General features: G+C 43.3%; 1 protein-coding gene and 2 long non-coding RNA genes across 6 annotated transcripts in view; 2 read left to right on the top strand and 1 right to left on the bottom strand.

Annotated features, from left to right (window-relative positions):
- MEIS2 (Meis homeobox 2) overlaps nucleotides 1-1196 on the top strand; it is a 224135-nt gene extending 222939 nt beyond the window's left edge. For 3 of the 4 annotated variants that reach the window (XM_024997745.2, XM_024997744.2, XM_024997750.2), the window contains one exon: nucleotides 1-1191. This exon is cut by the window's left edge and continues 238 nt beyond it. In XM_024997745.2, coding sequence (XP_024853513.1) covers nucleotides 1-49 — 49 coding nt within the window. In that variant the 3' untranslated portion in view covers nucleotides 50-1191. The other variant, NM_001191269.2, reaches the window with a different exon arrangement.
- A 7718-nt stretch (nucleotides 1197-8914) lies between these two features.
- On the bottom strand, nucleotides 8915-9896 carry LOC104973117 (uncharacterized). Its single transcript, XR_001501143.3, has 2 exons — nucleotides 9807-9896; nucleotides 8915-9599 (listed from the first exon to the last, which is right to left on the bottom strand). It is a non-coding gene; the product is annotated as an uncharacterized lncRNA (long non-coding RNA).
- Nucleotides 9897-9922: 26 nt separating this feature from the next.
- Nucleotides 9923-10800, top strand: LOC101904022 (uncharacterized). Its single transcript, XR_809224.3, has 2 exons — nucleotides 9923-10011; nucleotides 10719-10800. It is a non-coding gene; the product is annotated as an uncharacterized lncRNA (long non-coding RNA).
- Nucleotides 10801-12093: the final 1293 nt, after the last annotated feature.

Genomic DNA, 12093 nt, shown 5'->3' with positions numbered 1-12093 from the left:
TGTAGATCCTAATGTTGGTGGACAGGTTATGGACATTCATGCCCAGTAGTATAAGGGAACTCAAGGGAAAAGGAAACACACGCAAAAACTATTTTAAGACTTTCTGAACTTTGACCAGATGTTGACACTCAATATGAAATTCCAGACAGCTGTGATTATTTTTTACTTTTTGTCATTTTTCATCAAGCAACAGAGGACCAATGAGACAAGAACACAAATGTGAAGTCATGGGCTCACTGAGACAATTCTGTCCATGTAAAGATCCTCTGGAAAAAGACTCCGAGAGTTACAACTACTGTAGTGTAAACATAGGAACTAAGTTAAACTTGTACATTTCTGTTGATCACTCCGTTACGTTGCCTCAAATAGTTTTAGAAGAGAAAAAAAATATATCCTTGTTTTCCACACTATGTGTGTTGTTCCCAAAAGAATGACTGTTTTGGTTCATCAGTGAATTCACTATCCAGGAGAGACTGTGGTATATTTTAAACCTGTTGGGCCAATGAGAAAGAGAACCGCGCTGGAGACCTTGGTGACCGTTTGGCTGAACCTCATCCCTCGGACTCCGGCTTCAAGAATGTGTTTTCATGCCCGGCCTTTGTTCCTCCATAAATGTGTCCTTTAGTTTCAAACAGATCTTTATAGTTTGTGCTTCATAAGCCAATTCTTATTATTATTTGGGGGGACTCTTCTTCAAAGAGCTTGCCAATGAAGATTTAAAGACAGAGCAGGAGCTTCTTCCAGGAGTTCTAAGCCTTGGCTGTGGACAAAACAATCTTAAGTTGGGCAGCTTTCCTCAACACACAAAAAAAGTTATTAATGGTCATGGTACCAGAACTAGGACTTTATCAGAAACTCAAAGCTTGGGGGATAAAAAGGAGCAAGAGAATACTGTAACAAACTTCGTACAGAGTTCGGTCTATTAATTGTTTCATGTTAGATATTCTATGTGTTTACCTCAATTGAAAAAAAAAAAAAGAATGTTTTTGCTAGTATCAGATCTGCTGTGGAATTGGTATTGTATGTCCATGAATTCTTCTTTTCTCAGCACGTGTTCCTCACTAGAAGAAAATGCTGTTACCTTTAAGCTTTGTCAAATTTACATTAAAATACTTGTATGAGGACTGTGACGTTATGTTAAAAAAAAAAGTGTTAAGTCACAAAATGCGGTAATAAATATTTCATTTTTGATTTTTTGTTAGGCTTTTGTGTTTTTAATAGTTTTAAGGCAAGGTTGCACAGAGCCTATGCTTGGGATTGAAAGTAGATGATGGCTTTGCCTCCAGAAATCCAGTATATATCAAAACTTAACTTACCAACAATTTTTTAAGGTAACCATCTGTAAGCTTTCAGTATATATTTGGCCTATAAATTCTACCAGCAGAAAACTTCTAAAGGTACGAAATTGTGTATATGTGTGTGTGTGTGTGTGTGTGTAATGAGCCAGGTTGAAAGATCACCGACATGTCCAACATCCTCTTTAGCTGCATGATGTTAAAAAAAAAGTACTTTCAGATGAAGCTTTTTATGTTCATCTTCTGCCAGAATAAAGGGTTTTTTCAGGGTTAATTTTACATCATAAGAAATAACTAACGTCTGTGCTCAAAGATAATTCATCTGCCTGTGTTTTTTCTCTGTCTTAGTTACTAAAATACTGTTGAATATGTAAATTAAGAATTTACATATAGATGTTCATAGATGAGTAAACAACTTCTATGGAATTCGAGGTCCTGTGTTGAAAAGATTACTTAATCATTAATATTTAATATAAATTATAGGATGCTGTCTTTTTATTTCAGACACCTCCATATGCAGGCACTACAGTGCGATGATCTGCTCATTAAACTTAATTTTTTTCCCCTAAAACAACAGCAAAACAGGCAATGTAATGCCATTTTCAAAACTTCATGCAACATTCCTGAACACCTCTGACATTTACATGATGGTACTACACAAAACGCCTGCCAAAGTAAGCAGAGTGAAAAAAGGTGTGAGGGATTTGCATGCTTCTCAGTTGTTCAAATAAATATACTATCCTGAAATTTTGTAACACCCAAACTTTGAATCCTGTGTTCAGAAGGGATACTGTCATAAACTTTTATTTACTTCCGTGCTGTCAGCCTGGGAAATCATTCACTATCTCAGAAATCCAAGTTTGAATCTTATTTTGGGTTCTTCCCTCTTCCCATTGCACAACAAGCAAGCCAACAGCCATTAATAGAAGTTGTATGCAAAAGAACAAGGAAATAAGCTTCTATTGTTCTGTATCATTTTTAGGTAGAATTTTTATAAATCCATTTATTAGTTTAATTAGCATTATGCTGTTTAAACACAGAAATAACACTTCTGATACCAGCTAACTGTTCATGGAGAAATTATGGGCCACTTGGAATACAGAGAGCTTCCCTCTCATTTTTGTCATCCAATTATATATGGAGTCTTTTTGCAAAATTTTAATAATTACTTATTTTTATTTTAAATGCTATAGGTAAAATTTTACAAGTTCTTCATTTATAAATTAACTCTCACATCAGCTGAAAAAAAATTTGGCAAAGTTTTTCTTCCTTTCCTGTCAGTAGAGTAAATGCTGAAGGGTTTACTTAGTAGTTGGCTCATATTTAGAAAGTGTTTAATGAAATTATTAAGCTACTTCATCACAGTTTAGATCCCAGAACTCTCTATTCTTGGTTTTAACAGATAAAGCCATCTCAGATTTAATTTAACAACTTCACACCCTATCACATTAACCTTACCTTCTTAAATATTTAGAGATGAATAATTGTTGTAATAATATTTGTTTGCATTTCCTTGCTCTCCTGCCGCCCCACTCCAGATGCTAAGATAGAGAGGTGGTAGAGTTGTCCAATTTTTTATAATGCTTTTTTTTTTTTTATACCACCTCGGAAGGCACTTGCTCCTATCTCGGGTTTACTATTTAGTATAAAGAGTTCCGATTTGGGTATATTTAAGAAAGACTCAGCTGTCAAAAGCAAAGAAACTGGGAATGGTGTTTTGACAACCATATAGTGTTAAAGGAAATACTGTAGTCTGAATAAAATTGCTTATGTTCTCCAAAACAAGAGTAATATAAAAACACTTTTTTATTTATATGGAAAAGCAAAAGCAGAAATAAATTCCAAAGGTTTCCCTTTCTTTAAGAAATTCTGAGAGAACTGCAGTCGCCATCTGTTAAGGGTTGGGAATTGAGCAAGAAGCCACATTTTGAAGGAAAATGAGAAGAAAAGATAAGGGAAGTCTGTGTCTTCCCCACACTCCTCCTCCCCCCGCACTCCACCCCCCGCCCCCGCCGCACCCCCAGGTCAGCGCCCCGCACTCGCCCCAGCTCACCCTGGTTAGATCTGTCCAGAAGAGTCCGTCAGGATCCTAGCCCCCTCCCGCCCCTGTGGGCCCGTTAACCCGGAGCAGATTTGGGAAGGGAAATGTGGCTAATATCTCTAGCAGCTGTCAGAGGAGGGACCTTCCTTCAAAGGGACTGGACAGGGATCCTCCACAAGTTCCCCACCAGTCTTGCAGGCCAGCAGTTTGATAAGGAGCCTGGACCTCAGCTGCAAGTTGCCACTGTGTTAGAAGGGCTGGTGTCTGGGGCGGGGGCGGTGTTTGGATGTGCGGGCTTAGCAGCCACAACCCAGTACGGACCAGCCTGGGAGGAGGCAGGCAGGGGCTCAGGCAGGCGCAGGGGGCGTGCAGACTCTCCCTCTCCGTGCGGGCGGCTCCGGGCCCTCACCTGGTGTTCTCTTTGCGCGCGCGCGCGCGCGCGCGCGTGTGTTAGACAGACAGACATGTTTCAAACTGACGGGGTGAGAAGGGGGGACCTAACAGTGGCTGTAATCAACTAAGGGCGTCGTGCACGGTCGTGGAGCTCCCTCCGTTGGGGCCAAGCTTGGAGGAAGCTGCTGCGCAGGGAAAACTGCGGGTCTGATGGGGGAGGCCGGTCAGATTGTGATGAGAATGGAGACCGTCCGGGCAGTGTTTGAAGGGAGGTTTTAATATTAATAGTTTCGGTGTAGAGACAGAAGGGAGATTGCGTCTACGGCTCCTCGGGGCAGACTCTGGGTGACAGCGATGATGGATGATCCAGCAGAGCCCAACAGCTCCTCCCCTCCAGCCCCAACAGTGTCAAAGCTACTTTACTTGAAGCTTTAGAAATAAAATAAATAAACAGCATCCCCCTTCCCACTCTTCATACATCTCCATCTCCAGCCCCCCCCTCACCGCTCCCCGACATCGATTTATGGATCATTATGAATCAATTACTGTTCTCAATACTTTTCCATTGGCTTAAATAAAACAGTCCAAAGATGAAAACGTGGGGTTCGGTGGGGATTTTTTTTTTCCCCTGACAGGAACAATCGCAAAATCCATTATCTCATAATCAGAGGCACTGGGTTAGGAGGTGAAGCGAAAGGAAGGGTCACCCAGTAAATAAGTGGGGAGAACGCAGTGAGGGGGTCGCCCAGCTGCTGTCTTTGTTCAGTTGGGTCTGTGGGTTTGGTTTGTTTGTTGTTTGGGGTTTTTTGAACGGGGGTGGGGAGGTGGGAGGAGACCCTCGTGAGAATGAGATGCCTACAGGTTTGTAACCTAATTATTTAACTCCTTTGGAGAAATCTATTTGAACGTGTGTCTCGGCAAACATCAGAGGTTGTTGGTAGTGAGGTCACATACGGTAAAGGTGTGGAGGAATGAATGGGTCGTCCGGAGGACGGATTTTCACTTTGTTGTGAGCAACTGTGAGAGGTTTGCTGCTGGAAAGAGGGATTCTCCCTCCCGCAACGCCCTCCCGCGTCCCCGCCGTGGGCTGTTTTTGTCGCTAGGACTGGTTTGGGTCTGGGACCGGCCGCCCCCCTTCGCCCCCACCCCCGCCCCCACCCCGGCCGCCCGAGGCTTTTCTTCCCTCACTTGCCCCTTCCGCGGCGGTGCCCGAGGTTCTCTAGGTGTTTCTATGACTACATTGTGTGTGTGGGAGGGTCAGCTGTGGGGGTTGCCCGCGAGAGGGCCGTTCCTGGGCGATCATTTATCAATGTCACCCACATAATGATTCTCTCTGCAGCCTCCTATTGATGAGGATAATTACATTAGCTCAGAGTGACTGATCAATGAAAAACCACCACACAAAAACTTCTTTACTCCTCTATAATACCAAAAACCGATACAGAAATAACATAGAAAGCCTGATTTTCTTTCCTTTCCCTATCCACCAATGGATTCTGCCCCCCACTCCCCAAAAAAGGACGGGGGAGTAAAGTAAGAAAAAAGACCCAGGTTTATTTCGTTTAAAGGAGGATGCGATTTTGTCCGTGAATGCATTTTCTCTAAATATGTTGGCTTCATTCCTCTATTGGTACAGAATATCAACGGACTTGCTAATGTGAGTTGCTTTTAGACTGGTCTGTGGTTTTCCGTTCTTTTTATTTCTTTCTTCCCCTTTGGACATTTTTTTTCTATTTCAAACTAAAAGGAGACAATTACTTTATAAATAACTGGAAAAGGAAATTACCCTAGGTCCTCTTTTCTTTTTTTAAACGTTTGCTTAAGTCGGGTTATCTTTTGTCTTTATCACTTCATAAAGTAGTGCAATTAAAGATGTGATGTTGCATAGGTATAATATGGTGGATCCATAATACGGCGACATAATATGTTATATTCCCGCCTGAAAGTTTGCAGCTAAATTACGATTTCGCTTTTGCTAGACTTAAAAATCAATATTTTCTCAATTAAATAGAATTTTAATGCTTTACTTGCGAGTTGTTAAAGGCGCTGTAAATTTTATTGTTATGTTTCTTGGCTTCGGAGTAGATGCAGGAGGAGACCGGTTGATTCTCATGATCTTTTTTCTCTCAAAGAACCTAGCCCAGGAACATCCAGTGTGTCAGATCAAATGCAAGCAACAAAGGTAAGGAGGGTTCCTAGAGGGAAGGGGCTAAGGGTGGGGAGCCCGCCAGGGGAGCCCTCCAGCGCCAGAGGCCATTGTCTGGTATATTTTCACCTCTCAGTGTTCCGCCTCCTGAAAGTGACAGAAGTGTCCATTTTCCTCTAATCTTTCTCAAAGAGGAGCACGTTCGACTCCCATCTGTTCCCTGACGATCAGAAAGAAAGCTAAATTTGGGGGAGCATTCTAGATTCTTCCCAGTGCCCCCACTCTTTTCTGTTTCCTTTCCTTATTTCACCAAAATGTAACTCCGAACTAGTTCCTTCATGAATTCTGCCATATTTCATATGCGTTCTGGCCTCTTATGTCAGAACTCACTCCCCACCCTCAAGAGCAGCTCACTGTTTACAGATGTTTTCTCCTTCCACACGTCCCACCTAGTAAAAGCTCCCGCAGAGAATTAACTGTGGTGTGTTAATAGCCCAGGTCTGCTACTGCTCTCCCCTGCAAAGCTGAAATCTGGTAAGGTGAGGACCGGCGTTGAACTAACGCTGGAGAGCAGCTCCAGGCGGGCAGAAGCCCAGAGACTTGAAAATTCCAGGCCCAGGGACTTTGTGGGAAGCAAGGTTGTGAAACTTTTAGATTGTAAGGCAGAAAGGAGGATAAGAAAATGAGGCTCGAAGGGTACCAAATAAGAGAAGAATTGAGCCAGGCAGAAAAAAAAAAAAAAAGAAGGGCCTTTGGGAGCTCTTTGTAATTTAAAAATAAATAATAGTGAAGGGAAATTGAATACCTAAGGCTTGCTATTAATTTTTTTAAGCCAATGTCTAAGAACAAGTCCTCTGAAATGCCAGGAAGGGCTGAATTTCCAAATGGAACTACTCACAAAGTTCCTTTGCAGTTCCCTCTTCAGTTAATTTGCTGGGAATGAGAAGACCAGGGAAAGGACTCTGTGTGTGGTGGACCAAGGGCTTAAGTAAGAGTATGGTGGGAAGGGGCACCTCGCTATAATGAGGCTGCTGTTTTAAGCTTGAATAGAGAAGGGGGGGGAGAGGATAGAGAAAAAGGCACACAACACCACAATGCACTTTAAAATAATTCTCACCTACCTGCCTTTCTTTTTCATTTAACTCACATACTCTATCAAATGTTATACATAGGTGGTGGGAATTTCTAGTTCATCATCTTTTGTCCAGAGACCCACCGGATTGATTCCCCTTCTCTTAGATTCCTGACATGTAAGCCTAGACCATGGCCTTTTTATCAAGTGAGTGGGGCTTTGTTAATGTATTTGTACTTTTCTGCTTTCAGTCTAAGTTTCTCACTTTGGCGGAAGGAGGGGTGCAAGAAAGGAGGGGGAGGGGAGCAGGACACAAAGACTTTATCTCGTTCTCACCAAGCAAGTTTCAAAATAGGAACTTAATGGGAAGAAAAAACGAAAGAATGGACAAAAAATAAAGAGAGGGTGAGGATTGTTTATCACAACAGGTTTACTTGTCTGGAAGAAAGGTGATTCTATGATTTTTTTTTCCTTTGAGGATTCTGATTTCTTCATATTGAAACATTTTCAGATTTCAATCCTTTAGCAGACAAAACCTCAATATAAATATGACATGGGCCACTGGCAAAAAAATGAACTTAAACTCACTGCTAAGAGAGGAGGGGGAGTGGGGAGCAGAGAGAACCCTTTCTGATTAATAACTAGCAGGGTAATGTTGAGGGCTTTTTCTGCCCGATTGCCTTTTTGAATTAGAGCCGATTTCTTCACACTTCAATAGTGCCTGTCTCCTTTAAAATGACTGGCAGATTTGTTTCTCTTTTTTCTCTCCCTGAGACTTAATGATGTAAATTTTCTAATTAGTTAAATCATATTGCTTAAAGGCCTAATATATACGGTGTAAGAAACGATCATCCTGATATGAACCTCTCGAAATATTCGGAGAAATAACATTTGACTTTTAGGTTGAGGGATGAGAGAGGAGGAAGGGCTATTACGGGAAGCTGTTTAGAGGAGAGAAGGCACGGACCCGGCAACATGTTAAATTAATAGTTGAAGTTGAGCTGGGCTCACACCCCAAGTCCGCTTTTATTTTTCAATCAGCGAAGATTTAATTGGCAGCCCTCAGGCCGGGAGATCTGATATTTTCTCATTAGTTTCCCATCACTAATCTTGAGCGTTAGATTGGCTTAAAGGTTGTCAACATTTGACCAATTTTATTTAAGGGGAAAAAATCACGCATTATGGCTCCGGGAGGTGAGATCTGCAAATAAATCCTGCTTGGATCAGCGGAACTAACAGGCGAAAAAAATGTTGACTATTCGTCGGCGCATTTAATAAGTTGCATTAATGTATATTTCAAGGCTAGGGAGAGAGATTATACATGTGCTTCATAGATGCAGATGAAAAGGGGTTGATGGAGAGGGGGGTGCACTATAAGCGGAGTGGGGAGGTAAAGCTAGACGTAGGTATGTTGCCTAACAGCGGGTAAATAACCCAAGTGGAAGAGCGGCTGAGGGTTTAGGAGCTACACTCCCCCCGCCCCGCTTCCTTTTGCAGCTGCGTAAAACTGCAAAGCCTCTTGTAGCGCCAAGCGGCTCGGCTGTCTGGTCCAGAGATAACATAAGAGCGCCCCCTGCTGGCTAACTGAGTAGACGGCTGCGCGTCAGCCCCCTGCGAAGCAAGTCGTGTTTTTCCGCGCTCCCCACCCCCGCCCCGCTCGACTGACTCGCTTCACCACCACCACTTCTGTTCTGCAAAAGAACCCCGCGGTAGGAGAATAGTTTGTCAAAGCTGAACATTTAAGTGAATATATGAGAAAAATAATAACATACGAAAAATAAAACAATAAAATACGAACCCCCACCTTCACTTGGCCTCCAGGGAATAAACTATCAAATGACTAAGAAAGGGACAGGTATTCTTCTAAATCTCTTTATTTTCTGGGGTTTTGCTGTGACTTGTTTGTTTCTGCCGAGCTGTAGATTTCGAGTCCAAGGAAATATGTTTAATAGATGCTGTAGAAGTGGTTGTTTTTGTTGTTGTTTTTAATGGATATCTGATGGGAAAAGAGGGCAATACAAAACAACATTTTACAGCCTTGAAAAATTAAACTCCCGGGAACTCTCACTATTTCAGTAAAGTCCCAAGAAATCGCTTTCGGATTTCAGACAGTTGCTTGTCTTGAATGACCCTTCGCTGCACCGCCAAGAAATCTCGGCCCCTGTCTGGGTTTTGGTTTTGCTTTTAAATAGAGAATGTGCTTGAAAGTTGTCATTATATCTACCTACCTACACACACACACACACACACACGCAAGTCTTTTCTCCGAAGGTCCCTCTTCTTTCTCCGCTGTGTTCTCAATTTTGCTGGAAACGGAAAGGAGAACTGAAATGCACCAAAATAAACCGCCACTGTCTTTGACACTTGATCTTCCCCGGGTGCTTCACGCCAGTGCAAGGTGTGGGACTAGATGAGAGTGCTGGGGTTATTTTTCAACCTTTTCGGTGCACAGAGGCGCTTTCTTGGCATCCCAGTGCATCTTCCCGAATTCTAACCACCGTACGGCGAGGGCGCGCAGGTAGCGAGAGCCGGGACAACCTCGGGTCGGAAGACCCGCCACCAGCCTCTCTTCCCCGGGAAACGCGCTGGCCGAGCAGCTCTGACGCGGAAAGTCTTCTGGCCACAGCCGGATCCCACCGAAAGAGAGTAAATCTGTAGTGAGGAACGACTTTAGTTTATAGGGAGTTTGGGGGGGATGCTTTTTGAAGGTACCTGATTGCGGGATTTTGTGGAAACAGCTCTGAGAAATGAGGGGAAGAAACAGCGGGCAGGGAGGACGGCAAGGGAAAGGTGGGTCTCTTGATGTTCATTTCTTGCCAGAGGATCAGGACCTTAGAGTTTGAAAATCCGTTCTCTTACCTCACTTCTCCCTAGGCTCCCCCGCCCCGCGTCACGCCTTCTCCAATCCTCCTCTTTGGGGATGCTCCGGGAAGGGCAACTGGGGACTTGAGGGGACCAGCGCTCCTAGGGCAAGGCGGAGGCAGCCCGGGCTGATGCCAGTGAAGTGATGCCTCAGTCCTCCGGTTGTGTTTGAAGAATTGCTGGGGCTATTATGACAACTGAGGTAAAGTTAAATATTTATACTCCAACGTGTTCTCATTATTTTTTGTCTGTTTTGAAAACATTCAGTGCGTTCAAACCTACTTTAAACATAAATCCTGGTCTGGCTGAAGCAGAACCTGTCTCCTGTCACTGAAGTTGACTTTTGGAAAAGTCTTCATTAAGCTCAGAAGTGAAAGGAAAGTTATCTGTAAACGACATTAGTTTAAATATATATATGGATATGTACATATAGTTCATTTAAATATATATGTGGATGTGTGCATATGTAGCACACATATTTTATATATATCTATTTCCACCTAGTTATAATAGAGAAAAGGAAGCAAGTCCCCCCCCACCGCCCCCACCCCCCCGCAGCTGAATCCAAATAAAAATAATTCCAGGAGATATTCTCACAGAAAAAAAAAAAAGAACATGAAAATCTCATTGTGTTTGTCTCAGTTCGACTTAATGAAATTTGGAGACATTGACAGTCTGGTCAGTGCTCTAAGTAAATTAATACAAAGGTCCTTAGGAAGAGACCAAAAACACCTCTTACCATTAATCTTAAACCACTTGAAGATTATGATTAAATGAATGGGATCACTAAGCATTATCATCTCAAATAGCTATTAATTGTCCCCACCCTTTTATTGTGGCAACAAAATAAACTGTCCACTAGGAATGATGTTTCTTCCTTTTTATCTTTGTCTTCTGTTTTGCTTGAAGGGCAAAGAAGGGAAAACAGACTCTAAGAAAACCATCTCAGAAGTCTTGGATTTGCTGCTGGTAAAAGGCTGCTGTGCATTTCTGATTTCCTCATCTTTTGCTACAAAGGAAAAAGAAATCTAATGATGTGTCTACATTTGATGAGACGAAAACACTAACAACAGCGAAGGTGCACTTATTTTAGTTTTTTTTCCCTGATTTTGTTTTAATATCCTCTAGTTTAGCAGGTTGAAAGCTGTGGAGATGTAAAAGGATGTTCACTTGTCCACATCTATTCGCTGACTTTCATCACTTGAATTTTGTAGGATTTTTTTTTTTTTTTTTGTCAAATAGAAGTTATGGGAAAGAGAATTAGACACTTGCCAAGGGACAACAATATTATACACTTTCAAGTAAGCTCCACCTAATCCCGTATTTGAGTGCTGAGGGGGTGTGTGCTATTTTCCCTTAATAAACCTCAAAGCCCTCATTAGACATAAAGAGGGGTGAGAACTCTATTAGGGGGCATTCTGACAAAAAAGGAAGCAGTGCATCTCTGCTCTTAGAGCCCTAGGAAGGGATACCCGGAGAAAACGCCAAAGCCGTTGTGTTTTCCTTTAGAGCCCTGAAGTTGAGCAGACTTCCCAGAGAAATACAGAGTAATTAACATTTTACAAAGCAAAATGCTGAAACGGAGGGTGGTGGCTAACAATAAAGAAATAAATAAACCATACTAAAAATTCTTTTTCAAACCCTATAAATTTTCAGAGGTCACGAAAAATCAATGGAAACCCGCCCCCTCCAAACTGAGCACACAGCTCTCCTGCCCTGGAATTGGAGACCCCCCTCGGATGGAGCACTGGGAGCTATTACCTTGAGACCACAGGCAAGGGAGGGGGTGTGGCCCCTGCCCCCTTCCCCACCTGTTCCGTCCTCCCCTCCCAGAGGCTCAGGACAGGCGGGGAACTGCACCGATTGTGTCCCCAATCATCAAGGGGTACTATGAACTGAGGCTCCTACTAAACCAAGGAGGAAACCCCACCAGGACCCCAGCAGCCTAAGAACCCGCCAAAGGGAAGAGGTCCCCTGTCCCAGGCACACCCAGCTGCCTGCCCAGTCCCGGGCCAGGCTCCAGGTGCCCCGGTGGACAAAAGGATCGTAGGCCACGTTGGTCCTGGAGCAGGTGTGAAATGCAATGGAGAGGAACAATGCGTCCCCTCTGCACGCTATGTTGTGTGTGTGTGTGAGCGTGTGTGTGAAAGAGAGAGGTGTGCACTGTAGAGCGGGCCTCTGGCCGCAGATGTCAGCTGGGGATGTTCACCCACGCAGCTTCGGGGGCCACAATCCCACACCTCCCCATGTCTCCCACCTCCCCCACCCCACCAGCTCTCCAATC

The sequence above is a fragment of the Bos taurus genome, chromosome 10 (genome assembly GCF_002263795.3).
Source record: "Bos taurus isolate L1 Dominette 01449 registration number 42190680 breed Hereford chromosome 10, ARS-UCD2.0, whole genome shotgun sequence".
In the NCBI taxonomy this organism is placed as follows: Eukaryota; Metazoa; Chordata; class Mammalia; order Artiodactyla; family Bovidae; genus Bos; species Bos taurus.
This window is presented reverse-complemented; position numbering and strand designations above follow the sequence as displayed.